Below are 27,626 nucleotides of genomic sequence, written 5' to 3'. Positions count from 1 at the left end.
TGGCGATGGGCCGGAAGTCACGCAGCGCCACGTCTGCAGGTTCGGAGAGCTTCAGTCAGGTAGGGGGAGCCGCCGCTGGGTAGCTGCTCTGTGAGGTGGAGGTGAGGGGTAATCTCCGGCGGAGGTGAGTGGGGCCCTTAGGCTTGGCGACGGGAATGGGACTCTCCAGTGCGTAGGGGTTCGGCCTGCCGATGGGCTGCGGGTAGGCTAGCGGACTGACCCACGGACCGCGCGCGGAACACACCCGCCCCTGCGCCTTCAGAGCGGGCCCGAGGGTCTCGTGCTGGGTGTTCTGGTCCAGAGGCCTGGAGCGGGGGGTGGCGGCTCAGGGTTGAGAGCCGGGGAACGTGCGGCCATTTGGGGCCTGGAAAGAAAGCGGAACAAGCAAGCGGTTGATAATTGAATGGAGGGAAGGGGATGCTCTCAACTTTCTTAGAGTGGTCACTGTCTGGGCTTGTAAGCTTTGAATAAAAGCGTTCGCCCACTCATTGAACGTAGGTTTAGGACCGAAAACGCTTTGAAGGGTGGAAGCCTTTTTTCTTTTTTAAAAGATTTTCTGGATTTAACACCGCTGGTTTACGCCCTCACGAATAATCATGATATATTACCGAATGGTCAGTTTTTAACAAAGTGTATTCATGCTTGTGAAAGAGATTTGATCACTTTGGACCAAGCTAAATTAGCTTGCTGATTTTTCTAGCTGGACAAAAGCAAAAATTTTTCACCATTTCCTTTAACTTTTGTTCATTGAAGCAATGAAAGAAAGTGAAGAAAACAAGATAGGACTGCTGCTCATCTCTGGGCTAATTGGGAATGGGACTGACCCAAGAATTGAATAAACAGTACATACAACTGAGGTTGGAAACCCCAAGTTCCACTTAAAATTGGAGTATCCCAGAGAAGGAAGTACTAGTGGGCTAGGGGCCAGTTAAAGGTAAAAAATGTTACTTTCAGAGCTTAATTTAGAAGGGTGTCCTGATCCTCCCTTATGAAAATAGAAAAATCCACTGCAAGATATATTAGGAGGTCTGGGCGGTCTTAAGAGAGGAGGCTGTTCTCCTTTGCTTTTCCTTTGGGTGTATGTCTCTGTGGTGTGGGAGGAATAACAAAAGAACCAACAGATTTCCCAGATATTTTGGATATGTAGTCCCAGTCCATCTGACAGTATGACCTTAGGCCCCAGTCTGTCACCAGCTACCCATGTAAATTTAGGTTATTTAACTGAGGCCCAAGCTTAAGTTTTTCCATTTGTGAAATGAGGTAATCTTTGATTGTGTAGCAGTCTGTGAATCTATGTGTGGAATCTTCATTTTAGTTGAGAGTGGACCATTTTAAGTTCACCCTGTGTTCAGGAATAGCCCTGGAGCCAAAATGAGAGATGAGTTGGGGTAATCTGCCATCTGCCCTGGAGTGGATGATGCAAGTTGGGCAGGATCTTGTAGGTAATGCCTACCACCAGGACTTATTGTACCATTCTTTTCTTTTTTTTTTTTTTTTTAAAGATTTTATTTATTTATTTGACAGAGAGAGACACAGCGAGAGAGGGAACACAAGCAGGGGGAGTGGGAGAGGGAGAAGGCTTCCCGCCGAGCAGGGAGCCTGATGCGGGGCTTGATCCCAGGGCTCTGGGATCATGACTTGAGCCGAAGGCAGATGCTTAACGACTGAGCCACCCAGGTGCCCCTGTACCATTCTTTTCTTTCTCAAACATTCTTTGTTGGGGTTCAGAACGAGGCAGACCTGTTAGTTTAAGGTGGCAGTTTTTGAAGCAAATGGTCCTTGAAAGATTTCTTATGCTTGAAAAATATTCCTTAATTTTGTAGACATGGATTTAGATGCTATTAGAGAATACTCAGCATTACATGCCAAACCCAATGGACTCGTTCTTCAATATGGGACCGCTGGCTTTCGAACGAAAGCAGAACATCTTGATCATGTCATGTTTCGCATGGGATTATTAGCTGTCCTGAGGTCAAAACAGACAAAGTCTACAATAGGAGTCATGGTAACGGCATCACACAATCCTGAGGTAATGCCTTTAGTGCTCTTATAAAGCAAACCTTTATTTACAAGAACACATCTTAGTGTCTGAGCAGTTTGACCCCAAGTACAAATTCTAATTCTAGGAATGTGCCTACTCGGTATGTGCCTTTGGATTTGAAATGGCTTTTTCTTAAAGATTAATTTATTTTAGAGAGAGACTAGAGAGTGCATGTGAGGGAAGGGGCAGAGGGAGAGGGAGAATCCCAAGCAGACTGATCACTGAATGTGGAGCCAGACACCAGGCTGGATCCCACAAGCCTGAGACTACACACAACCCGAGCTGAAATCAAGAGTCAGACACTTAACTGACTGAGCCACCCAGGCGCCCCTGAAACGGCTTTTTCTTGATGAGTGGTCATTTAGCTCATGACTGTAGAGGGTGTGGAGAGAATGAAATTGAGAGTCATTTCTTGGACTGTGTCCATATTAGAGAAATAACAGAATGTCCTTCCAAGTTAGTTGTATTGAGACAGAATAAGTAACAAAAAGTATTACTTGTGTTAATTTGGTAGAGATTAGAGAGATTGGAGCCAAGGTGGGGAGAAGGGCAAACATTTGAAAAGATTTAGTGCATTTTGAAAATTTTTTAGACTGGTTTTCTTTTCTTTTTTATTTTAAAGATTTTGTTCATTTGAGAGAGAGAGAGAGAGCACACAAGCGAGAGAGCACACAAGCGAGAGAGCACAAGCAGGGGGAGCAGCAGAGGGAGAGGGAGAAGCAGACTCTGCACTGAGCAGGGAGCCCGATGTGGGCCTTGATCTCAGGACCCTGAGATCGTGACCTGAGCCGAAGGCAGCCACTTAACTGACTGAACCACCCAGCCACCCCTAGACCCGTTTTCTGTAGTTAGGGAATATTAGGGAAGAGTTTCCTGTTCTGAATGAACAGCCAAACAGGTGGCTCCACGTATACAAAAGTGAGCTTTGGGCAGATTATTGATGAGGCCTGATGATTCTAGTGTTTTGAGAATTACTTCTTTTTTTTAAAGATATATTTATTTATTTTAGAGCGAGAGAGTGTGCGAGCCAGGGAGAGGCAGAGAGAGAGGGAGAGAGACTCTCAGGCAGACTCCCTGCTGAGCGCAGGGCCTGATGTGGGGCTTGATCCTGATCCTATGACCCTGACATCATGACCTGAGCCAAAACCAAGAGTTGGACCCTCAACCAACTGAGCCACCCAGGCGCTCCCAATTTTTTTAAGCAAAGTATTCTTTTTGACGCAGTTTAACTGTTTTATTATGTATTGCCTATAGCTCACTAATATGTGGTTTGAATAACATGCCTCTGTTTGATTGCAAGAGCGTGAGACTTTTGCCTTTGTAGCTAAATTAGCAGCAAGTTAAAGCTGTGTAGGTCTGTGAAGGATTATAACCTCCTCTTCCCCCCACACAAGAGGACATAGCTTGTCCAGCTTGTAAATGTGGATCATTATAAATGTGTAAGTGTCTGAATGTCTAAATCACCACAATTAATGACTTGTGGGCTGAAGCCTATATTTATTGCTAGTTCTAGAAGTACTTCTTAAAACAGTACTGAACTGTTTCCTTCAGTTGACATTCACTCTGAACTACACTTTATTTCTTCCCCAAAATTTGAGCAGAACAGAATTGGGAGTCAGTTTTCAGCTTTTGTCACCCGCTGGTTGATACATTGGCCAGTATGTTCTTAAAGAGTCCAGAGTCATAGTGAGGAGGATCTCTCGGTGCCTTCATTCTCCTCCATTTGTGCCCTGGTCATGTAATTGATGGTGAATGCACAGATGACAGCCTTTTTAAAAAACTAGTGTAGCATAGTGGCTGGTGGGTTTAAGAGTCATGTAGACTTGATGTTTTTTTTTTTTTTATTCTTATGTTAATCCCCATACATTACATCATTAGTTTTAGATGAAGTGTTCCATGATTCATTGTTTGTGCACAACACCCAGTGCTCCATGCAGAATGTGCCCTCCTCAATACCCACCACCAGGCTAACCCATCCTCCCACCCCCCTCCCCTCTAGAACCCTGTTTGTTTTTCAGAGTCCATCCTCTCTCATGGTTCGTCTACCCCTCCGATTTCCCCCGCTTCATTCTTCCCCTCCCGCTGCCTTCTTCTTCTTCTTCTTTTTTTTTTTCTTAACATATATCGCATTATTTGCTTCAGAGGTACATAGACTTGATGTTTTAATACCAGCACTGACACTGTATGAACATAAGCAGATTACTTGCTATGAATCTGTTTTTTTTCAAAGTAAGATTGGAATAAAAATAGGATTATTAGTAGGATTGATGATTGTTATGAGGATTTATATAAAACACCTAGTCCAGTGCCTGGCATTCCATACGGTCACAGGTAAAGCCACTCAGCCATCAGTGTCTTTTTTAGGGGAAAACAGCTTGAGTTTACTTCCTCAACTCACCCTTGTGAATATGCACAGATGGCTTATTGTTCGCTTTTCTTTTAAGGAAGACAATGGGGTAAAGTTGGTTGATCCTTTGGGTGAAATGTTGGCACCGTCCTGGGAGGAACATGCTACCTGTTTGGCAAATGCTGAGGAACACGAGATGCCGAGAATGTTGATGGACATCAGTGTGAAAGCAGCCGTGAATCTGCAACAAGATGCCTTCGTAGTGATTGGTAGAGATACCAGGTGACCATCAGAGTTACTGGTGAAAGCAGCTTTGGGAACTGGACCTAAACGATTGCATTAGTTTTAGTACCCATGATAAATTGAAAAAATTAAGTGGAACTAAGAGGCTCCTCCACCTACCTGGCCTTTTTATTTTTGATAGGATGGAGGAGGTAATCCGCTCCTGCATCTTAGGTTTTGGAGTCCGAACCCCAACTCTAACACTGTATGACTGGGTAGGTTACTTAACCTTTGGAGCTTCCATATGCCCATCTTTAAAATGTTGATATTAAAGCCCAACTCAGGGCTTTTGTGAGGTTTACATGAGATAATGTATGCAAAATACCTATTTCCTGACCCGAGAGAAGTACTTAACATATGTCTCCCACCTCTTTACTTCTGTAGATTTACTATTTTCTTCTATAAAGTAAGAACATGTGATTGTAATTCAATATTTATAGAGATTTACCTCATAATCTACATTATTATTGGTTCATATATTTATATTATTTTCCCATGCTGGAGTTCACTGGAAAACATTAACAATATATTATTTCACATACAGTAATTCCCCCTGCCCCTTATCTGCAGGGGATACATTCCAAGACCCCCAGTGGATGCCTGAAACCATGGATAGTACTGAACTCTCTATATACCATGTTTTTCTCTATACATACATAATTATGATAAAGATTAATTTTTAAAGATTTTACTTATTTATTTGAGAGAGAGAGCACGAATGGGGGGAGGAGCAGGGGGCAGGGAGAGACAGAAGCCCAGGCAGACTCTGCTCCCAGCGCTGAGCCTAAAGTGGGGCTTGATCTCAGGACCCCGAGATCATGACCTGAGCCAAAATCAAGAGTTCAGATGCTTAACATTGAGCCCCCCAGGTGCCCCTGTGTTAAAGATTAATATATAAGTTAAACACAGTAGATCGACAATAAATAATAAAGTGGAACAATTGTAACAACATACTATAATAAAGTTATGTGAATGTAGTCTCTCAAAATATCTTACTGTACTGTACTCCTCCTTCTCTTTCTTGTGATGATGTGAGATGATAAAATACCTGTGTGAGAGAGGATATGAGGTGAATGTAGGCATTGTGATGTAGTGTTAGGCTCCTGTTGACCTGACAGTATGTCAGAAGGTGGATCATCTGCTTCTGGACTACAGTTGACCTCAGGTAACTGAAACCATGGCCAGCGAAACTGTGGACAAGAGGGGGGGCTACTTGTCATATTTGGCAGCTTTTGCCTTCCTTTACAAAAAGATATTATTGTAAAATGTTAGATTAAAAGTGTACTTTGAAACAGAAGCATTCTCTTTACTGTAAGATTTCATTTTAGCCAGAGATTCTTTCTAAAGGAAATTTCTAGTCATAGTCTTAATGATAGGACATTAGGACAATGGTGTTTTATCCTTAATGTGTTACCAGAGAGACTTCTAAATACCATTGATTGTGGATTTATAAGTATCAGAAGTAGCCTAGTGACTTATGTTCTGAAACAAATTATTATCCTACTGTAAAGCCATCCCACATGTAATTGCCTCTTACCAATTAACTAGTTTAAATGATATAAAACATCATTTTCTACAAGGCAGTTATAATGATCTACTTTATTTTCAGATAGATAATTTGTTCTGACTTTTTCAAATGAAAAATAGGTTCTGTATCCTTGGTAGTTTAATACCCAGTACTGCATTATGCAAAGTGTTTGCATTCAGTATTTATTGCTACTATTTTTAGGTAGTGTATATGTTGTTACAGTCAAACTTGAAAAGGTTTTTGGGTATGATGTAGTTAGTGTATTTTTATATTTATTTTCTAAATTCATTTAAAAGCCAAACTCTTTCCAAGAAATGTATTGTGAAAGGCTGCTGGAAAATGCTTATACTCTACCTCTTATTATCTCTGCAGAGTTTTCAGACTTTACAGGTTTCAGTTCAAATACAGTGAACCTATTATCCTGGAATTTGTAGCATTTGCTTTCAGAACTAGCAACTCTTGGTTTCAGAATGGGATGTGTTATTTTCTTCCTTTTCTTTTCTAGGCCTAGCAGCAAGAAACTTTCACAGTCTGTAATAGATGGTGTGACTGTTTTAGAAGGTCAATTCCATGGTATGTAGCTATCCTGAGTTGTAAATTAAACTTTAAAAAACTTAAATAACTTTTGGGGCGCCTGGGTGGCTCAGTCAGGCAGCTGCCTTCGGCTCAGGTCATGATCCCAGGGTCCTGGAATCGAGCCCCACATCAGGCTCCCTGCTCCGCGGGAAGCCTGCTTCTCCCTCTGCCACTCCCCCTGCTTGTGTTCCCTCTCTCGCTGTGTCTCTCTCTGTCAAATAAATAAAATCTTTTAAAAAATTAAATAAATAAATTAGCAGTCCTTAAAATGTTTAAAAAAAAAAAACTTAAATAACTTTTAAGAAAGTTGTAAAAATAGTACCATTTATTTTAAAAGAGTTTGAAAGTACAGATAAAATAACTTTTTAAAAAATGAACGGGGCACCTGGGTGGCTCAGTCAGTTAAGCGTCAGACTCTTGTTTTCAGCTCGGGCCAGGATCTCATGGGTCCTGGGATAGAGCCGCTTACTGGGCTCCATACTCAGTGAGGAGTCTGTTTAAAGATTCTCTTCCTCTGCCCTTCCCCCCATTTGCACGAGCATACGCTCTCTCTACTTCTTTCTCTCTCAAATAGATCTTTTTTTTTTTAAGGTTTTATTTATTTATTTGACAGAGAGAGACACAGAGAGGGAACACAAGCAGGGGGAGTGGGAGAGGGAGAAGCAGGCTTTCCACGGAGCAGGGAGCCCGATGCAGGGCTCGATCCCAGGACCCTGGGATCATGACCCGAGCCGAAGGCAGACGCTTAACGACTGAGCCACCCAGGTGCCCCAAATAAATAGATCTTTAAAAAAAAAAATGAACTAGGTATAAAATACTAGCTTTTTAAATTTAAAAAGTTAAAAATTTTTTCTGGGTGTGCATATTTTGGTTTAGCTATAGGAGATTATATGTAAGAAATACTGATCTTAACTTTCTTTACTTTAGTAAGGCCAAATTTCCTGAAATAAAAACCTTTGAAGTTAACTTGAAGATGTTCATTCTGGGGAGCTTTTGTCAATATCATGTATTCCCAAATAGCTAATCACACGTGGAATCAGCTGTTACCTATCAAATAGTGGTGGAAAATATCTTTGGCCTGCTTATAATCTGATTTTAAGTTTTGACAGATAGTTTTTCCTATTTTATCAGATGAAGAATCACATGACAGAAAATGGAGACTAGAATCCTCCTCTCACATCAGTCATGCCCCTTGTGAATGCAGTGACTCCATTTTGCTTGGAGGTGAATTTCCCTAGTATCTCCCTAGTTTCTCATTTTAAAGACTTCTTTAACCTCCTTTCCAGCTCCTCTGTGCTCGTCCTTCAGAGTTAATTTGGCCTCTTCCAGGAGCTTACTTCTCTGCTCTTCAACTCATTACTTAGCCCACTGCAGGCAAAGTCTCCGTCCTTGCCCCTTCGGTGAAGTGTCTCTCTCAACACTCACCTGAATTCTAATTGCCAAATCCAATGGCTGTTATAAAGTGGGGATTCTCAGCCTGGGGCCTAGGGCTCCCTGGGAAATGTGTGGTTAAGCTGCAGGGACCTGGCTGATCTCTTGGTAACAGTGTGCAGAGTGTTACCAACCAGCACATGCACTTTTCTAGGGAGAAGAGTTACTGCTTTCGTTAGATACTCAGAGGGATCTGTGACATAAAAATAACTTTCAGAATTTATATTTTGAAGTTTTTATTTCAGTTGCTGTCTTGATAGCTTTCACACTGTGACCTCTTCCTTTCTTTCTTGAAGCTTCTACTTCCTTGGCCACTCATTCTTATCGGTCTTCTGTATGGGTTCACTCTCTTCATATGGGTGTTCCTTATTTCTCTCTTTGATTCTGCTTGATTTTTGAATGATCATCTTTACTGCCAAAGCTCCAGCTATGTATAGTTTAATTTTTTATTTATTAGTTCATCAAACTTTTTTTTTTTTGAAAGATTTTATTTATTTATTTAACAGAGAAAGACACAGCGAGAGAGGGAACACAAGCAGGGGGAGTGGGAGAGGGAGAAGCAGGCTTCCGGCTGAGCAGGGAGCCCGATGCGGGGCTCGATCCCAGGACCCTGGGATCATGACCTGAGCCGAAGGCAGATACTTAACGACTGAGCCACCCAGGCGCCCCCGTCAAACATTTTTGACTGCCTTCTATACACAACCCTCCAGGGAGTCTGTTTCATGCCGCTCACAACTTAAAGTAAGAAACCCATTTTGTATCATGATGTGTGTATATGTACTTGTGTGTGTAACTGACACAAAAGTATCAGTAAATAATACCCACACTGCATGACGTGCATTCATCTGTTTTATTTAAAAAAAAATGCAGAAATGCTGGTTGTGTCTTACTAAGTGGATTCCATGATTCCTGACGGGCTCAGGTCTGCAATTTGTAAGCACTAGTCTGAGAGGTCTCCATTTAGGTGATCTGCCCTTACTCCAGCTTCACCTGGCTTAAAACTATTGTTTATACTATCCTCAGAATGCTTCACCTTTTGCACGGTCATTCTAGCTCTAGAACCATCACTGTTCTAATGTTTTAATCTAGAAAAATATGAGAGTAATTTTTTTTTTTGTGGACCTTTCCGTCATTTCTCTCTTCAGCTTAGCGTACTTGAGGAAATGAAAGGTTAATGTAGCCACAGCATAGGGAGAATGGGGGAAGCTAGTAGATAAGGTTAGGGAAGTAAGCATGAGCCATATCATCCCGAGGTTGTAGTAAAGATTTGGGTTTTATTTCAAATGCACAGGAGCTCCATGGAAGGGTTTTATACATGGAAGTATGATCACATATCCATTTTAAGTCAGTCACTCTGGGTTTTCAGTCTGACTTTTGTGTAGAGAGGAAGTTTGTAAGGAAAAGAGACGGTATAGCAGTTCATGCAAGAGTGATGATAGCGAGAGAAGTGGAGAAGTTTGAAATTAGTAGTGACTTCAAAGGATTTTGTGATACATGATGAGGCTAGAGCTGTGAAGAATGGCTTCTAGGTTTCTGGGTTGATCGGTGGAACAGATGAGTAACTATATAATAGTTATTTTTTATTAAGTAAAAATTTATTGAGTAAATATTTATTTGCTAATGTTGATATTGGTCACAAAATCCTTTTGTTCCGTCCTTGAGTAAGTCTTTTGGAATATTGTTTTCCTCTCCTTATACACCTCCATTAAACTAGGTTAAGTGCTGATCCACTTTGAGCTCCTCCCTCTCCTTCGATCCCATCCTTGTATCAGAGCCATGGTTGCCTTCATAACGTACCATTTCCGCTGGATACCTGCAGGGCTCAGTAGCTTAAATGACTTTTAACTCTTGTGCTTGACTTTGAAGACCTCTGATGGATTTAGTTACAGAATATTTATTGGATATTGGTCATCTCTGCTATTTCTCCTGTTTCTTGTTCTTGCTTTTGGTGCTTTTCTTGTGTGGTTTGCTATTTTTGACTATAAGCTGTTTATTTTTCTTGGGAAATTATTTGTGGGACATTTTTGAGGTTTATGGTGAAGGCCTATTTCTGTGGCAGAGTTTGGTTATTGCTTTTGCTGGGTGCCTGGGGGTGCTACCTGATGGGTGGATGACAAGTTTCTTGATGGAGTTCTTCTGGACCCCTGTGGCTATGTGATTTGGGCTAGAAATCCAGGGGAGGCCTGTGCTTCTGGTGACAGCTCTTCAGGGATGGGTTATCTCCTGCTCTTCTTGATGTCAAGACAAATCTCCTAGGAGTGGGCACTTGGAGCTAATTCACTTCTGACTCAGCCTTGCACTGAAGAATAGTTCTTTGAGGCTTCAGCTTCATGAGGGGCTGGTCTTCTACTGGGTTTCCTTCCCATCTTAAGTCAGCAAGGACTTTTTTTGCACCAAAAGCAGTAGGTTAATTTCTGCTGTAGAGGAATGCCCTCAAAGCCAAACTGGCTTCCCAGAGCTCAAATTTTGGAGTTCTCTCTTCACAGAGGCTTTGGCCTTAGTCCTCTGTAACTTGTTGGCACAGCAATGCTTTTTTAAAAGTGATTTTTCTTTTATGTAGCATTTTTGGTTGTTTTCAGGAGTACGGTTCATCTGAATTAAATAGTTGGCAGTGTTGTTGGAAATAGAACTCAGTTATTATTTTTCTATATTCTCTTTTTATGTTACCTATCCATATTAAATGTGTGTTTTTTTCTAACACTACCAAACAATTAACTTAATTCTCTGACATTATCTACCTAGAGGTAGGGTCAGATCCCACAGGTAAAGGGCTCAGTGCCATGTCTCCTCCCCTCCCCCCATTTCAGAATCCAGTCACCTGAGCTTCTGACGACCCCCTCCTTGGTTTGATTAATGTGCTAAAGTGCTCACAGAACTCAGAGAAACATTTTACTTACCAGATTACTGGTTTATGATAAAGGATAGAACTCAGGAGCAGCCAGCGGGAAGAGCTGCACAGGGCAAGGTATGCAGGAATGGGCATGGAGCTCCCATGCTCTCTGGGCAGCCACTCTCCCCAGTCTGCACACATTTACCAACCCAAACCCCATCCTTTTGGGTTTTTATGGAGGCTTCATTATATAGGCATGATCAATTAAGTGATTGGCCATTGCTATTTGAACACAGTCTCTAGTCCTTTTCTCTCCCTGGAGTGGCAGGGGGCCCAGGAATAAGAGAGGAGAGGTCTGAAAGTTTCAACTCTTTAATCACATGGTTGGTTTCCCTGGCAACCAACCTGGCCCTATCCTAGCATGCTCTAGGAGCTTTCCTTGTCATCTCATTAGCATAACAAAAGACAATTCCTTGCTCTCATCGCTTAGAAATTCTAAGGGTTAGAAGCCCTGCCAGGAATGGAGACAAAGACCAAATCTCTATTTCTTATTATAAATCACAACATCATAATGTAACAGTTGTAATGATTTCAGTGGATATTTATGCATATTTCTGAATAGTTTGGAAGTTAGCATTTTAGTTTTCTGAGATGTCTTTTTTTTAAGGAAGATCTGTCAAATTCGTATGGTATGAATCCATTTAAACTTTTTTTTGTTTATTAAGAAATGTGACAAATTGCGTTTTGTATTTCTCTGACAGATTACGGCTTGTTAACAACGCCCCAGCTACACTACATGGTGTACTGTCGAAATACCAGCGGCCAATATGGAAAGGCAACCATAGAAGGTTACTATGAGAAACTCTCTAAGGCCTTTATGGAGCTTACCAAACAGGTGAAAAGCTCTTGAACACGGTTAGAGTTTAAGCAAATGAGTAACATCAGATGAATAATTTATCTTAATTAGGTAGTTTGTCACTCCTTCTTCCAAAAATGCGGTGTATTTCCTTTTTCTTTCTAGGGCTCCACAAGGTTTGACCCTTGTATCTTGCTAAATATCTGTTGGCATTTACTTGGCAAGGCACGTAGTACATTCTAAGATAATTGGGAGAGAAAACATGGGGTTCTTGTGGTTTCCTATTCATTCAGATGAATTTTCTCATAGGGTTAATGTTAGGTGCTATTGGCGTGATGCTTGAAGTGTCTACTGCTGAGAAAGATTTTCTCCTGAGTAGATTAGCGTCTTAAACCTGGTTGAGATTTGGGGGGTATAATTAATTTGACCAACAGATATTGAATGCATGTTGTTAACCAAAACAAAGCCCTTGTTCTCATAGAATCTATATTCTGAAGGGAGGATGGGCCAGAGAGGAGACTGACAAGGAAAAACCTAGACATGCCCAGGGGTGTTATATGCTGTGAAGAGAATGACAGGCGTCATTCTGCTCATCCGTCTATATACTTATTCCCACATTTGAATGCCTGTCATGTAATATAGGCTGTAGTATTATTTTGAAGGGACCCTGCTTAACTGAGGCTGAATTTTGACAAAGCTCCATTTCCATAAGTTATTCAGTCAGTGAAACTGTTCTAGTGTCAGTGTTCAAAAAAACAAGTTTTTAAAGGTTTTTAAATTTTACTTCGGTTTTCTACAATTTTCACCTGAATGTGTGTACCCTTTTGTTTCCCAGGTTAAAATAGATGAGTTAACTGAAACAATGGAAGATGTTTACATATGCCTATATTTGCTTTATGCTTCACTCTTTTATACCTTGACATTTTTCTCCCATGTGTGTTTTCCTTTGAAGGCTTTCTGCAGTGGAGATGAATATAGATCACTTAAGGTGGACTGCGCAAACGGCATAGGGGCCCTGAAGCTGAGAGAAATGGAACACTACATTTCCCAGGGTCTGGCAGTTCAGCTGTTTAACGATGGAACCAAAGGGAAACTCAACCATTTATGTGGGGCTGACTTTGTGAAAAGTCATCAGAAGCCTCCACAGGGTATGTAGGCAATTTGTTTTTAGAGCTCTTTGAAACCAATCTTATTTCCAGACAGAGTGGCCGAGTTGAGTCATGCAGCTAGTCCTGGCGCTGCTGCTTGAGACATCTGGGCGTCTCACTTGTCAGTGCCATTTAGAACATGGTCTACTCTCTGCCATAAGTCACACGACTCCTACCGTGTGGGGGTGGGGGGAAGCAAAATCAGAAATTGGTGTTTTAGGGCTGTGAATCTCGAACGGTAGCGTGCATGAGAATCACCTGGAGGGCTTGTTAGCACAGATTCCTGGGTCTACTCTAGAGTTTCTGATTCTGTAGGTCTGGGGTAGGATTTAGGTATGATAAGAACTTGCATTTCTCAAGTACCCAGCCTTCCTTAATGGTGCTGGTCTCCTGGGACCACACTTTGAGAATCATTGATCTAAAGGACAGCAATAGTAAGTAGCATTTTTCACCTTATCTGAATTAGACACACTATAGAAAGGGAATGCAACTCTGCTTAATTATAATTGTCTGCAAAAATCACTATTTTCTACAGTTGGTATATTAGGAAAACTTCTATAGACTGTAGTTGTACTAAGAGGTGTTCTATATTTAACTGCATTACAGATACTAAATTGTTAGCGGGTAGGCCACGCTTGGCTTGCAGATGTGTTTTGTTTGGTCTACTGTGTGTGTGTAATTGTCGCCATTTAAAAACTCCGTGATTTTACTTAAATATTAGAAACTCTGGCTTCTTTTTACCAAAATCAGAAAGTGTCCCTTCTCACATGGCAGTAATCAGCTGCTGTGGAGTGGCTCCTGCCCACTTCAGACAGGACTTGCATTCTGCAGAACTCCACAGACCTCATCCAGTCACCTCTCTCATTTATATGGTCCTGCCTCACTGTAGTAAGCATTTAAATTTTTAGTTGAATCAACCAGTTTGAACTCCTTTTTATTGAATTGCTTGTTTTGACCTTTACTGACAGTTTGGTTCTGTCCATTCACTAAATGTTGAGCTCTTCCTCTCCCTTGCTGTAGGCACTGGTAAGGAGAACAAAGGCAAGAGAAAGGTAGCTAAAATTAATCTCTTTACAACTTGTAGCCCACTAATACCTGAGACATGCAGAGTGTGACATCATACCTCAAGGAACTTATGGCTGCCTTCATGTTGATGTTCTAAAAGCAACCTTATCTTGACAATAACCAGACCTCCAAGGTCCTGTAAACCTCACTTTCAGCATGGAGAAATTCCTTAGAAACTTATCTCTAATCACTCCCCCTCTCAAACTTAAAAGTGTATAATCAGTCACTCCTCACAATCACAGCGCAGCTCTTTCTGGTATGGGTCCTGTCCCCTGCTATAATAAAAGCACATTTTTGTACTTTAAAATGTCTCAAGAATTCTTTCTTGACTCGTGCACTGGCGGCCCCACATCCCAGAGCTACCGTATGAACAAAAGCATAGGCCCTCTCACTTCCTGAAGCTTGTGTTATGCCCCTTAGTCAACCTTATGTTCATATTCCTCACGGAAGTCTCATGTTGGATTTGGCCACCCGCTGCTGTCATGGCTAAGGAACAGCAGAATTTTCTAATAAGTTTGACATGACAGTTGCTGAGGTTTTGATAGCTTTATGCAAATTACACAAGCCATATTTCTCTCACAGTTTATAATTCTTCGCTCTTAGTTACCAATGTTTCTTGTTACTGATGGTGTGAACAAATAAAAATCATTTCTATTAGAATTAAAGCACATACCTCATCTATTGCTGATTATTATTTTTTTAAAGATTTTATTTATTTGAGAGAGAGAGTGACAGATAGCGAAAGAGATCACAAGCGGGGAGGAGAGGGAGAAGCAGGCTCCCGCTGAGTCTATCCCAGGACCCTGGGATCATGACCTGAACTGAAGGCAGACACTTAACCAACTGAGCCACCCAGGCGCCCCTATTGCTGATTACTTTTTATATGTAAAGGACGTCATAGTACTAGGTCAGTTGCATTCACAAGTATCTGTAGCTTTCAAAAAACTATATGGGAACCTGTCTTGCCAAACCAACTGGCTTATAAAACAGAATTTTATTTTAATATTACATCAAGTTTCAGCATAGAATTATTTTCCAGTTAGCTGTGAAAGAATTTACCCTGTAAAAACAACCAATAAACCTTTATACTATTTAAAGATTAAGACATTGGCTTTTATTTGGAAGGATAATTTTTTAAGTACCACAAGGCCAGTTATGATCATACTTTAGTGAAATATTTTTCCCGTGTAACTAATGTAAGAGAAAAAACTTTTATATGGAGGTTTATTCCCATTTCTATGACTGAAATGCATTTTAAAATTCTGTCTGCTAGGAATGGACATGAAGTCTAATGAAAGATGCTGTTCCTTTGATGGAGATGCAGACAGAATTGTTTATTACTACCTTGATGTAGATGGTCACTTTCATCTCATAGATGGAGACAAGATAGCAACACTAATTAGCAGTTTCCTTAAAGAGCTCCTGTTGGAGGTATGGTGGGGTTATCGACTGCCCTTTAAAAGAAGACTTACTGGTGACTAACAGGCATTTGAATGTCCCAGAGGCACTATTCTTACAGAGTTCCTTACCTTTGTGGCCAGAAAATACAAGAAGATACGGTAATTTTAGTCATTTCAACATGGGGCAGTTGGAACCTGAAGGTAGTACTCTTTTCTTCCTTATATTGGCAGTTTGTGATTTGAAGCTTTATGAAGTTGTGGTTTCTTCATAACTGACACTTTAATGAGAATTCCCATTATCAGTCCCAAAGCCTCAAGTTTAAACAGAAAATCTCATCCTCTGAGAGCTGTATTTACTGTGTTATAATATGCTTAATAATGTAAGAGGTGTATTCTGTTTTGCTCTTTTGGAAATCCTAGGCCAGCTATACATATAGAACGTAATGAGAAGTAATTATTATAATATTGGGAAAGATATACTTTGAGAATTCAGTTAAATACTTTTTAATGCCCAAAAGTATTTTAGCTTTTTTTTCTGGCATTCATGTTAATTTTCACTTTAGGCATTTATTGCATAAACTAAGACACAGCTGACCTGGGCGATGATTTTGTCATCCTTTAGAACTCTCATTATATGTTTGCTTTTGTAGTTAGTGTCATTACTTTTGATGGCCAGGCAATTATCATTATTTTTATCTAGATTGGAGAAAGTTTGAATATTGGTGTTGTACAAACTGCGTATGCAAATGGAAGTTCAACACGATATCTTGAAGAAGTTATGAAGGTATTGAACCATTTCGATTTTCTGGTAGCTTCTTAATATATTCTAAGATATTTCTGTGAGGAAAACAATGCCCTCATATAAGTGAATAGGTTGTAACACATGAAACTGAGCTGTTACCCATTTAAGGGTAAGTAGAAATCAAAAATAGGAAAAAAATATTGTCCCTGATGTGAAAAGAGAGATTCTCCCCCCTCTCTTTTTTTAGAGCATTTCTTTTAGAAAACTTATAAATTCTTTCTCTGCCTTCTTTATAATGAATGTAAATCTTTTTAAAGGCTAAGCAAGTTTTATAGCTCGGGAATGTTTTCCATAACGGTCTGGAGTCCCCTCATTGAAATGTGAACTCAAGGGAAGATAGCACCCCCGTCTCCCAGGCTCCTGAGAGTTGCTGTTAGTTAGAGCTTGGAGCCAGCCACCGATCTGCTTGTTACAGAGATATGAGAGGTTTTATTATTCTTTTGGTAAGGACTGAACACTGCCACCACAGTTATCAGGCACATTTAAGACAAAGTGTGTGACAGATGGTCCTGTGAAGTCTTCTTGAGAAGTGGGCCTATTCAGTAGGCATAGGGACTATTGCTTTGGGGTTTCACAGTGGGGGAGACAGACTGGGCTCAACTCCTAATACAACAAGGAAAAGTGGAGATTTTGGAGCCAAGGAGCAAGGGTGGAGGGGGTTGGCAGATGGAAAATTACTGAGTACTCATCAGGGGTCAGGGAGGATTCTGGCTAAATCTACCTGAACTCCTGAACTACCTGAAGGCTGCGTGATTAGATACTACCTGGGAGATGGTACAGCGTGAGGACTTTGATCAGTTGTCGAAGGTAGGACATTCTTGCTGAGGTTGGACTCTGGGAGACGCGCCCATGGATGGGACCTGTTCAGGCTCACAGGGCAAGTTTGGTCTGAGGATGGAATTTGTTACCAGTTTTGTATCTTATTATTTCCCCCAACATCCCCCAGATGACCGACCATCCTCTGTACCACATCACCTGCTCTAAGAGTGAGTTAGAGGGTCCATGGCCAAAATTAGATCTTTGTCTTTCTCTTTTTCTCACTAGCTAGTGTATTGTTTTCCAACTTTTGTGTATCCCTTTTCAGATTGCTGCATTTTACTAGTTTTTGTTGCCTTTTCATTCTTTTTTAAGCAAGAATGGCAAAGTCAAATTCTTGTAGAATAGGTGAGGTGAATAAGTACAGCAGGGGTGTAAGGACTAGGAACAGTGCCCACCAGGCCCACTGCTGTCTCCTTTAGTCAGATTCTTCAAGAGAAGCTGAAAATCTGAATTTTTATGTGAACCTCCTACTTTTTTAGTCTTGGCAATTGATGCAAAATTCCAAAGAAATAGGTAGGCAAAATAAAACACATCAGGAGGCTGCTAGTTTGTGACCTAAGTATAAGGTTGCAGTAAACACACTCGGCACTCCATCTGGCCCAGTGGCCTGCTGTTCATGAGGATTATTCTCAGTACTTGGGTTATCGTTTTAGTATTTTCTCATGTTCTGTCTTAAAAATTTTTTGTAGGTAAGATACCCTGTTTAAGAAACTGAATACACCAGAAACTGTTAATCATCAACCCATTCTCCTAGGGGTGAAGTATTTTGAGCTCTAGCCTTTCCTGAGGTCTTTTAAATCCAGTCAGATGCTGATCTGACTTGATCTTGGTCTCCTCTCTAGTTTTGCGGCTCTCAGTCTTAACCACTCTTCTCGTTCAGATCTCTCCAAGACTTGGGCTGCCCAGTGTTGCTAGTCTTACCACTATAATTTCTTAATGGGATTAGTCCTCGAAACCTCCTAACCCTTCTAAAGCAGGGGATAGCAAACGGGCCTGTGCACCAAATCCAGTCTGCCACGTGTTTATGGTTTTATTGGAACACAACCATGCTCATTTGTTGCCGTATCAGCTGTGGTTGCTTTTACACTAGTGGCAGAAGTGAGCCATTGTGATATGATCTCTATCGTATGGTCTGTACAGCCTAAAATATTTATCATCTGGCCTTTTGTAGTAAAAGCTTGCAGACCCCTACTGTAAGCCGTTCTCCACACTGTAGCTAACTGAGCTTTCTACAATTTGATCATGTCACTCCCCCACTTGGAATCTTTCATTATCTCATCAGGGGACTCTCTCTCTCTCTCTCTCTCTCTCTCTCGCTTTTTCCTTGGCCGTGGGCTTCTGTAGTGCCTTCTCTCCCCCATACTGAAACCACTTTGTATTTTAATTGCTTGTCTTCCTCACTAGCTAGCTCTAGGAGGTTTGTTCCCTATTGTGTCCTTGGGAGAGTAGGTACATAATAAATATCTGCCCATTGAATAACTGCTGTTATGTTTCTTTAAATATATGTTATAGGTGCCTGTCTATTGTACTAAAACTGGTGTAAAACATTTGCACCACAAGGCTCAAGAGTTTGACATTGGAGTTTATTTTGAAGCAAATGGGCATGGCACGGTAAGTTCTTTTAATCAGCTACAACCAGCTTTAGCTGGACGTTTTTTAATGATGGGAGTTCTGTATCTGGATGGTAATAGGTTATAGCCCCCTTTGTTGAAATGATCGGTATGATGGTAGAATAAGATCATTTGGTTAACGTACTGTATTCTTATGTGTTGTGAAACTGGTTGTCTTTTAGATTGATCATGATCTTGGAGTATGAAGAGATGATTCTCAGTTTCTTAAAAAAATATGCAGTTCTTTTTTTACAAGCAGATCATCTATATATTGTTTAAAATCTTTTCTTTGAATGGGCCACAGGTGGTACAAGGAAAGTTCAGTAGCTGTGGTGAATTGAAGTGTTGGAACGCTTGAGAATTAAGTTATGAACAACTAGAAATGAATGTAATTAGCAATAAGCATATAAAATTTTTAGGGGGCTTTCTCTAGGTAGAATGTTTAAAAAGTTTGAGATATAGTTCACATACCTTAAAATTCACCATTTTGAAGTATATTATGTGGCTTTCAGTATATTCATAAGGTTGATTTTTTTTTTTAAACATTTTTATATCTCACCTCATTTCATAAATGGATTGGAGGTGGCCAACAAAATTAATTCTGAGCTGGCTTCTAGAGGCCTTGAACGCAAGAAAAATAAGTTCTTAGGAAATGCAGTTAAAATATAACTTCAGTAATCTAATTAATGCAGAGATTGATAAATGATTTTGAAGGTCAGATAGTAAATATTCTAGTCTTTGGGCCGTAAGGTCGCTGTTGCTGGTGTAGGGTGAGTGAGTGGGTATGGCCGTGTTCCGGCAAAAACCGACCAGTGTATTTTAGTTTACCAACAAACATCTATTTCATCAAGTGCTGACTGTAGTATTGAGCCTTGGAAGGCACTAAAATCATGGGCAAAGAATTTTAAAATGACAGGAATCCTGAGGAACATGATATATAATATCCATGGTACTATTTGCCATAATGTGATAAATACGATGAACCTCTTTCTACTTTTACCTAGCTTATATCCTTAAAATTTTTAGGATAAGAAAACTGCACTGCTTATGTTGAATTATATATTCTTCCAAGTAAAATGGACACAGGCTTCAAGAATCTGGTTGCACAGGACAGATGGAGCTGGCCGAGGGGCAGATGTAATGAATTCATCATGTACTTTGCCTCTGCCAGGTGGTACTTTCTTTGTAATCTTAGCTTTTGATAACCAGTTTCAAAATTTATAAATGAATCCTTCCTCCCCCCGTAATATCTTTTGGGTTCTGATTTGATCTTAATTTCATTCATTCGAAGGCTGCTATTATCTTTCCCCTCAGTTTTTCCAGATTCACTGTGAGTTTCAAAAGTGGTTTAGCTAGGATGCCTGGGGCATGGATAGTGGTTTGTGACTTTGTGTTTTATGCTTTCATTACAGGTACTGTTTAGTAAAGCTGCTGAAACAAAGATAAAACTAGCAAAAGAATTAGAAGATAAGAAAAGGGAAGCTGCTAAGATGCTTGAAAATGTTATTGACTTGTTTAACCAGGTCAGAGCTGGTCGGGTGGTAGGCTCTTGGTTACTTTTACGTTATTCAGAAGGTAGAATAGTATGTGGGGGGAAAGGGGAGAGGGAGAAGCGACTCCCAGGGAGCAGGGAGCCCGATCCCAGGACCCTGAGATCATGACCTGAGCCGAAGTCAGATGCTTAACTGACTGAGCCACCCAGGCGCGCCTGAATAAAACATTAAAGTAGAAAAGTCCTGGCAGCCTCCTTGCCACAGTGGTATGTATATACAATTGAGATTTACACTGAAATGCAGTGATAGAACATTGATGTGCTTCCTTCGCCCTACGTTTTATGATGAAAATTTTTAAGTATAATGAGTTGCTTCCACCTAGAGGCAAAATTCAGCTATTGAGTCTATATATATATATGTGTTGCATCGTTGAGATTGGGAGTCTACAATATGGCAATGGAAGAGCAAGTAAAGAGTGGGACCAGAAAAAGCGATGGAACTAATATTTGAGTATCTTGCACATACGAGGCACTTGACATACCTCGTTGTGTAATCTTTGTAATACCACAGGGAGGGGGGTTATTATAATTCCCATTTCATAAATGAAAAAACAAAGGGCTCGGAGCTACTAAGTGAAGAGTAGGGATCTAACTTCAGGTGTGTCTTACACCACTTTACCATGCATGATGCCTTCCATTTTCATGGTAATAAAATCTCAAAAGGGATCTAGTTATAAAGGAAAATTTGAATCATAGAATGTTAATGCTGGAACCTTAAGAGTTAGCCAGTCTTATACATGTAATGAAGAAGATTAGAGGCAAGTTTCCCAAGAGCTAGTTTCAGTGTTCTTTAATTCATTATGGTCTTCCATTCCCTTCTTATTCCTCCATCCACTCCAATTTAATAATCCCGTGTGGGGCCGGGAGGAAGCACAGGATACTGTGATTGGTTTTCTAAGACAGAGCATTCTTAACCAAGCTTTGCTGGCGTTAAAGTACTTTCTTCCATTGTGTCTTGTAGGCAGCTGGTGATGCTATTTCTGACATGCTGGTGATTGAGGCAATCTTGATTCTGAAGGGCCTGACTGTACAGCAGTGGGATGCTCTTTATGCGGATCTCCCAAACAGACAGCTCAAAGTTAAGGTGGGAGCGAGATTTTAAAATTACTTCTTTTCTGAAAATTAAAATGTATTATCTCCAATCTCTATATGAAAGTAGTTCCTTTGTGTCATATTTCATTATGTACATATATTGCATAGAAAATGCCTTATATCATCTGTGTTTTGTCACATCTTAAAAATTATGGCATAACCATTCAATTGTTTGAGAAGTATTCACTTTACAAACTTTAAAGAAAAGGTGATACATATTATTATTTATAATGAAAATTTTTATTATGGAAAATTTAAAACACAGAAGTGTGGGGAGAACAAAATAATGAAACCCCCACGTGCTCAGCTTCAACAGATTTCAACTATTGTCCTTCACCATTCTCCATATCCCCCATGTAATTTTGAAGCAATCCTGATAGCCTATCATTTCGAGTGAAAATATTTCCTTTGCATGATTATTGGTTCATACAGTACTTTCCTGGGGCTAGATGCTGCAAAGTAGGAGAGAATTTTTTTTAAAGGCATTTCATATAAATGTTAATTGGTATCTATACAGATGTATGCCATTGTACAGAAAGATAATTAGAGGTAGTAAGGCCCAAGTTCACACAAATGGCTACTGATTGTTCAGATTAGTTTTTGGCATATTTAGGCAATTTTTATCATGACCCTCTTACATAACTGCCACTTTCCACTTTATAGAAATACTTAGGCCTACAGTACTTACTGGCCATTATTTTAGTGGTAACTGTAAGACTGTGGAAATGGTATCTTTTTTGCTTGAGGTAATTCTTTAGATAAAAGTAGCTGTATAACTGAAATTAACCTTGATTTTGTCAGAAATAAAAATCGTAAAAATTTTTTTTTAAAGATTTTCGAGTGCGAGCTCATGAGTGGGTGGAGAGAGAGAATCTCAAGCGAACTCCACGCAGAGCGTGACGTGGGGCTGGATCTCACAACCCTGAGATCATGACCTGAGCTGAGACCAAGAGTCATAGGCGCCCCATGAAATTTTAATGCAGTTGCATTCTGTGCGTATTCTGGTTACCTTACTGTCTGACAGTGTTGCACTTGGGGGTACACTAAGCTGAAATGTAGGTCTTACTATTAAAATGAAATGGCCACAGTCTTTTGGTAGGAATTGTGTTGAAGAGGTCAGGCTTCTGAAAGGAAGTGTAATAGTGACAAATACAAAATGTTTTGCATAGGTTGCAGACAGGCAAGTTATTAGCACCACTGATGCTGAAAGACAAGTAGTTACACCTCCGGGACTACAGGAGGCCATCAATGACCTGGTGAAGAAGTACAAGCTTTCCCGAGCTTTTGTCCGGCCTTCTGGTACGGAAGATATAGTCCGAGTATATGCAGAAGCGGACTCGCAGGTAAGCTGGGGCAGTGCTATTGAAAAAATGTGCAGTGAGAGTCTGACAACATGGGTAGTGGGGGTGGTGGCAGGAGAGAAAAACCATTTTAATAGTGTTGCAGTCTCACTGATAATTAAGGGTTTAATGTCTGAGATGTGTTTATGCAGATTTTTAGGTTCATATTAATACTACAAAATTATTTTCATCAGTAGTTGAACAAAATTAGATGCACTTAGTTTATCTCCCCAAATATTTTTCTTTTGATTTACTCCAGACTTCCTGAAACTGCCCTATTTCTAGCTATGGCATGGATAACTAATAGAGACTTTGTTTGCCTTATGTGGCCTGAAGTGGATTATCCTTTTTCCCCCTCCTTTAAAAACATAATCCTGCTGCTTTATGAAAACAACCAGCTTTGAGATCCGTGTTTAAATTAACCGGTACCATCAGCCATGCTGATTGAAATTCATCTTTGTCTCTGGACTTTGAGAGAGAGACAGTGTGCACAAGTGGGGAGGGGGGGAGGAGCAGAGGGTGAGGGACAAGCAGATTCCACACACAGCTGGATGTGGGCCTCGATCTCAGGACCCCAAGATCATGACCTGAGTGGAAACCAAGAGTCCGTTGCTCAACTGACTGAGCCACCCAGGCACCACCCCTTTATCTCTGGACAAGACCTCATGGTCTGGATTTTTAAAATTTGCCCTCTTCACACACCGTCATCTTAAACCCTTGATAACAGGCAGTCAGAAGGAGGCATTTTATAAGGGAGCTGGTAGCTTTTTGGCAGAAGCTTAGGCCGTCCCAGAATATAGTGAATAAAAATCCCTGGTGGACGGGGAGAGGCCATCTGGGACCTGAATGGTTACTTACTCTTAGGCCAGTTGTGGCCTTGCTTTTAAAGGAGTAGGTTTTATTGAATTATTCAGAGTTTGGGAATAATCAAATTAGATTGTAAAAATCAGTTAAGGACTCACCTGCCTTAAATAAATGGAAAACTCAAATTCTTCTCAGAGTCTTGGAATTTGTTACTGAAAGATTCAAAAAAAAATTTTTCATTTGAATACGTTAGTGAAACAAAATCAAGAAGATCCTTCCCCTTCCCTCAGAGTTGATGCTAGTTCTCATCTAATCTCCTTCCATGTAATTTGCAGGAAAATGCGGATAGCCTCGCACATGCAGTGAGCCTGGCAGTATTTCAGCTGGCTGGAGGAGTTGGAGAAACACCCCAACCAGGTTTCTGAAGACAGTTTTTTATGTTCATGAGAAACTGGGTTTTTAAAAAGTTTTTTTACAAAATAGTACTGCCATTATGGTGACAGGTTCAAACACATTTGTAATCACAACGTTTACAGTGCATCTTACTAGACTGCTTCTAGAACAGATTGTTTTTCTTAAACACTACCATAAGTAATTGTTTAGAAGTAGGTAAGCCTTATTCTTATTAAATTTAGTTTTTAAAAAGCAAAACTTACCGAATTTCAGTCTCACTAATGTAAAGTACCTGGGCTTCGCTATGTGATTCAGTCATTAACTTGCTTCATGAGGGCTGCTGGAAAAGTAAACCTTATTATCAGCTCCTTGGAGTGTCTTTTCCATCGCCATTACCTAGCCAGGCTTGCTGTTTTGCAGGATTCACCGTTGTTGATACGAATGGGGAGGGTGGAAAAGACTTTATACAAACAATTTTTTTAGAATGATTCTTAAATGACTTACCTCTTCGATGAACATCACCAGGAATTCAGAGGTGTGAGATGGAGACTGTGCATCTCTACTCCATATGGAGGTTGAGATGCTCATGCTACATTTAGGAGGATGCATGGCCTGGGCTCCAGTTATTCTATACTCCTCTTAGTGAAGGCATGTGGGAGAAAACTAATGGTCATACCTTACCACGCCTCCGACAGAAAAGTGACGCCATTCTGATACTAGAATGTGGTCAGTAATAGAAGATCCCAACAAATCTAAATTAAACAAAGCCTGAAACCAATAGCAAAAAATGTGCAGTGTGTATTTTGCAGGTTTAAGACAATTCAGGACAGTAAAACAATGGACTATAGATGTATATATAGATCTCTCTCAGGCACCATAATCAATATGAGCCAACAATATTTAAACTTGATTCAGGCCACATTCAGACATTTTTGCTCTTATTTACAAATATTTAAATTAAATACAACCTGAAATGTGTTTTGTTACATACAAAAAAGAAAAAAAGAAACTATACAACTCAGAGCAATGTTTTAGTTTTAAATAATTACATTTACATCTAGTTAAATGGACCACTTGTAATGCCTCAAGTTTTTATCACCCCTTCCAGAAAATCTTTTTCTACCATCTCTTCTATTTTTTGCCTGGCTTTGCTGGAAAATGGTTTGTGGTTTTCCAGTTTCATGTCCTTGTTAGGGAAGGTGTTTGAGTAGAGGATGGGGCTCCCTGAGTGTCCTGCACACCGGCTGGTGACTTTGCTGTTGAAGACTTGGCTGAGCACATTGAAGAACGGCAGGAGCTGCTCGATACTGCGCACGGCGCAGATGGTGAGCAGCAAGTGCCCCGGCTCCCAACCCAACGTTCTCCCTGAGTTGTCTTCCTCCGGATTCTTCTGTAGAAAACACAAGGGGTTGTTATACAGATGAATACAGTCCATGAGAACATTTCAAAGGGTATAAACATCAGCAACAGTTAAATACAAATGATGACATTAAGTCTCCATTCCAGACTTGATTAAACTCCTGCTTCTAACTGAAGCCTCTTCGTGCCAGTTATGAAGTGTGGGTAGAAGGGTCCAATGCTGTAGTCACATTTTCCAACTGGAATGCGTAAGTACGCTTCTTAGCGGAATTGGTTTTGGAGAGGGAGAGTCAAATATTAACAGTTTATGTTGTGCTTTGCATATACTCAAAAAGCTCCCAGATTTCTGGACTCCCGCTAAGGTGACCCAGAAGAAGGTTAGGAAGAGACAGCAGTCTTCTCCACATCACCACTAGTAAATCAGGTAGTTCCCTTCTAGCCAAATGGCTTAAGCTTGCCACAGTGTGGTAGCAGGCTTCCAAGTGAATAACTCAGTACGAGAGAAAGGAAAGGAGCACTCAGCAGAGACACTGCCATCTGCTTCTTGTGTTAAACAACACGGGGAGGAAAGCTGGACCTGGGGTCAAAATAACGGGGTGGGTGTCACGGCTCTATATTTACTCCCTGGGGGACATCCTTGGGCAAGATACAGAAAGGTTCCTCACTTTTAAAAAGTGGGGAAACAATCTATTTTCCAGCAGAGAAGTCAAACGAGAATGTAGGTGAAAACTGTCAACTAAATGTAAATGCAATTAAAATAATTTGTGTACCAAGAGGCTGGTTTAAGAAGCCAACTAGATTATATAAAGATGTAGACATCAGTCTATCTAGGGAAAGTTACGAGAGAACTGGAGATGTCTGAGTTTGGGCAGAATCACAGATATAAAAACACAGAGTGGAGAGAATGAAAACAGACATGGACTGGATAGAAAATGGGAAAAAAAATCATCAAGGGGGACTTAAAAAGCAGAACTACTACAATCTGTCCTATTGGTTAACAAATGGAGTTTGCCTTCTCAGATCAGATGTTTCTTTCACTGTTAATCTACTTTTTAGTAACACTAGTTTCCTAGTGGAGAAAGCAGATGCAAAATCCAGCTTGTCATGTGTGATCACAAGCTTTGTTTATTTAAAAATGAAATCCTGAGAAAGGAAAATAGATTTAAGTTAAAACAGGAGCAAACAAAAAAAGATCATCCAGTTCTTTAGAGCCAGAAAAAAAAAAAAAAAAAACCCAGCAATTCTTTAACCTCCAATCTAAAATACAGGATATAGAAAACCTCTTCCTTTTGCTTAACTAGAACACTGGCTTTAATGACAGTCCCGGGACCGACTTTCCCATCACTGACTACCATTCGGTGGCTGACCATACCACCTTTCCAGTCCCCTAAATTAAACTGCAATCCAAAAGTAATTAAAGGGTAAAGAGATGAATTTATCCTGAGGGAAAAGGCATAATATGCTTGAACCCTCCATACAACTAGTTTCCAAATGTAACTGAGGTGTAATCTTTTGTTTATATTCCTGCCAAGATGTACCTGTAAGAGAGGGACTTTTACTACTAAGCTCTTGACTGATAAAGAGTGCCCTTGTTTTGGTGTTCTGCTCTTCATCAGAACTGTAACACCTCCTCAGTAATAAATAAAAAGTCAGACATGTTTCCATAAAAATGATTTCTCCTTTCACTTCACCAGTCTACACTTGAAGACAGACTTCCTTCCTGTTTACCTCTCTTGTATTTGTTGAGATCCAGACCTGGGTTTGTGTCTCAGTATTTGGTCCAGATGTGGCAACTTTTGCTGCCACATCACAAGCATCAAAAAGCCACCCTCACCTGATGCTTGGCCATCTCCAATCCCTCCAAAATCACTGTCTTAAAGTCCTCCTCCTTGTCCTGTGGAAGGAAAGAGGAGAACTCATAGCCTTTGTTCCAATGACAAGTATGCTTGGCCATGAAGACCTTGTTTAAAGTGTAGAAAATGCTTTCTAATCAAAACTGTTTTCTTATTCTGGGGGACATGTTTTCAGCAAAAGGCTGTCTTGTTTATCCCTTAGATACAGAGAGGGGTCTTATAGAAACGGTCAATACTAATGAGATGTAGGGATGACAGAAAGTGCATGTGCCTGGGGTCATATACATCATCACATGGCTTCTGGATTTATCGTCACGATTATTTTTTCAAACCCTGTAATATCAAAGTGAGAAGTACTCAAGTCCTATCCTAAACTCTGGATCCAACTTTCATCTTCGTCTCTGCCCTTTCACTTAGTTCCTAAAGAATTTTAAAATCAAGTTCCTCAGATCCTTCAAGCACAACCTCCTCTTTAATCACTTTCTTCCATCCCATTGT

The 27,626-nt window shown here is 40.4% G+C and overlaps 2 protein-coding genes across 10 annotated transcripts in view; one reads left to right on the top strand and one right to left on the bottom strand.

Moving 5' to 3' along the window:
- The first annotated feature begins 7 nt into the window (after positions 1 to 7).
- Positions 8 to 24,904, top strand: PGM3 (phosphoglucomutase 3). Of its 3 annotated transcripts, none has more exons than XM_034991099.1 (13): positions 8 to 59; positions 1,824 to 2,029; positions 4,486 to 4,670; positions 6,704 to 6,771; positions 11,797 to 11,930; positions 12,844 to 13,039; positions 15,378 to 15,535; positions 16,205 to 16,288; positions 18,638 to 18,736; positions 20,148 to 20,258; positions 21,249 to 21,371; positions 22,549 to 22,722; positions 23,859 to 24,904. In XM_034991099.1, exons 2-13 carry the CDS (start codon positions 1,826 to 1,828, stop codon positions 23,946 to 23,948), a joined length of 1,626 nt encoding a protein of 541 aa, XP_034846990.1. In that variant the 5' UTR covers positions 8 to 59; positions 1,824 to 1,825; the 3' UTR covers positions 23,949 to 24,904. The 3 variants fall into 3 exon arrangements, with proteins under 3 accessions (XP_034846990.1, XP_034846988.1, XP_034846989.1); XM_034991097.1 differs by having other exon boundaries at positions 37 to 124; XM_034991098.1 differs by lacking the exon at positions 8 to 59 and adding an exon at positions 1,636 to 1,677.
- Positions 24,697 to 27,626, bottom strand: part of DOP1A (DOP1 leucine zipper like protein A) — a 113,473-nt gene continuing 110,543 nt past the window's right edge. For 3 of the 7 annotated variants that reach the window (XR_004676627.1, XM_034991092.1, XM_034991093.1), the window contains one exon: positions 24,697 to 25,306. Coding sequence is in view for 4 of the 7 variants with exons in the window: in XM_034991092.1 (XP_034846983.1) it covers positions 25,001 to 25,306 (306 nt within the window). In the remaining 3 variants the exon portion in view is untranslated. Of the gene's footprint in view, positions 25,307 to 27,109; positions 27,170 to 27,626 lie in introns of those variants that run through there. The other 4 variants (XM_034991090.1, XM_034991091.1, XM_034991095.1 and 1 more) reach the window with 3 other exon arrangements.

This window comes from Mirounga leonina, unplaced genomic scaffold (genome assembly GCF_011800145.1).
Source record: "Mirounga leonina isolate KUSES-001 unplaced genomic scaffold, KU_Mleo_1.0 Mir_53, whole genome shotgun sequence".
Classification (NCBI taxonomy): Eukaryota; Metazoa; Chordata; class Mammalia; order Carnivora; family Phocidae; genus Mirounga; species Mirounga leonina.
The sequence above is the reverse complement of the archived record's forward strand: the minus strand, read 5'-3'. Positions and strand labels throughout refer to the sequence as shown.

Bases quoted from the DNA above. Each gene is read 5' to 3' on its own strand.
- PGM3 (XM_034991099.1), top strand. From the start codon at position 1,826: ATGGATTTAGATGCTATTAGAGAATACTCAGCATTACATGCCAAACCC. The intron at 16,289-18,637 runs GTATTGAACCAT...TATATGTTATAG, and splicing joins ATCTTGAAGAAGTTATGAAG to GTGCCTGTCTATTGTACTAA. The intron at 22,723-23,858 runs GTAAGCTGGGGC...TGTAATTTGCAG, and splicing joins ATGCAGAAGCGGACTCGCAG to GAAAATGCGGATAGCCTCGC.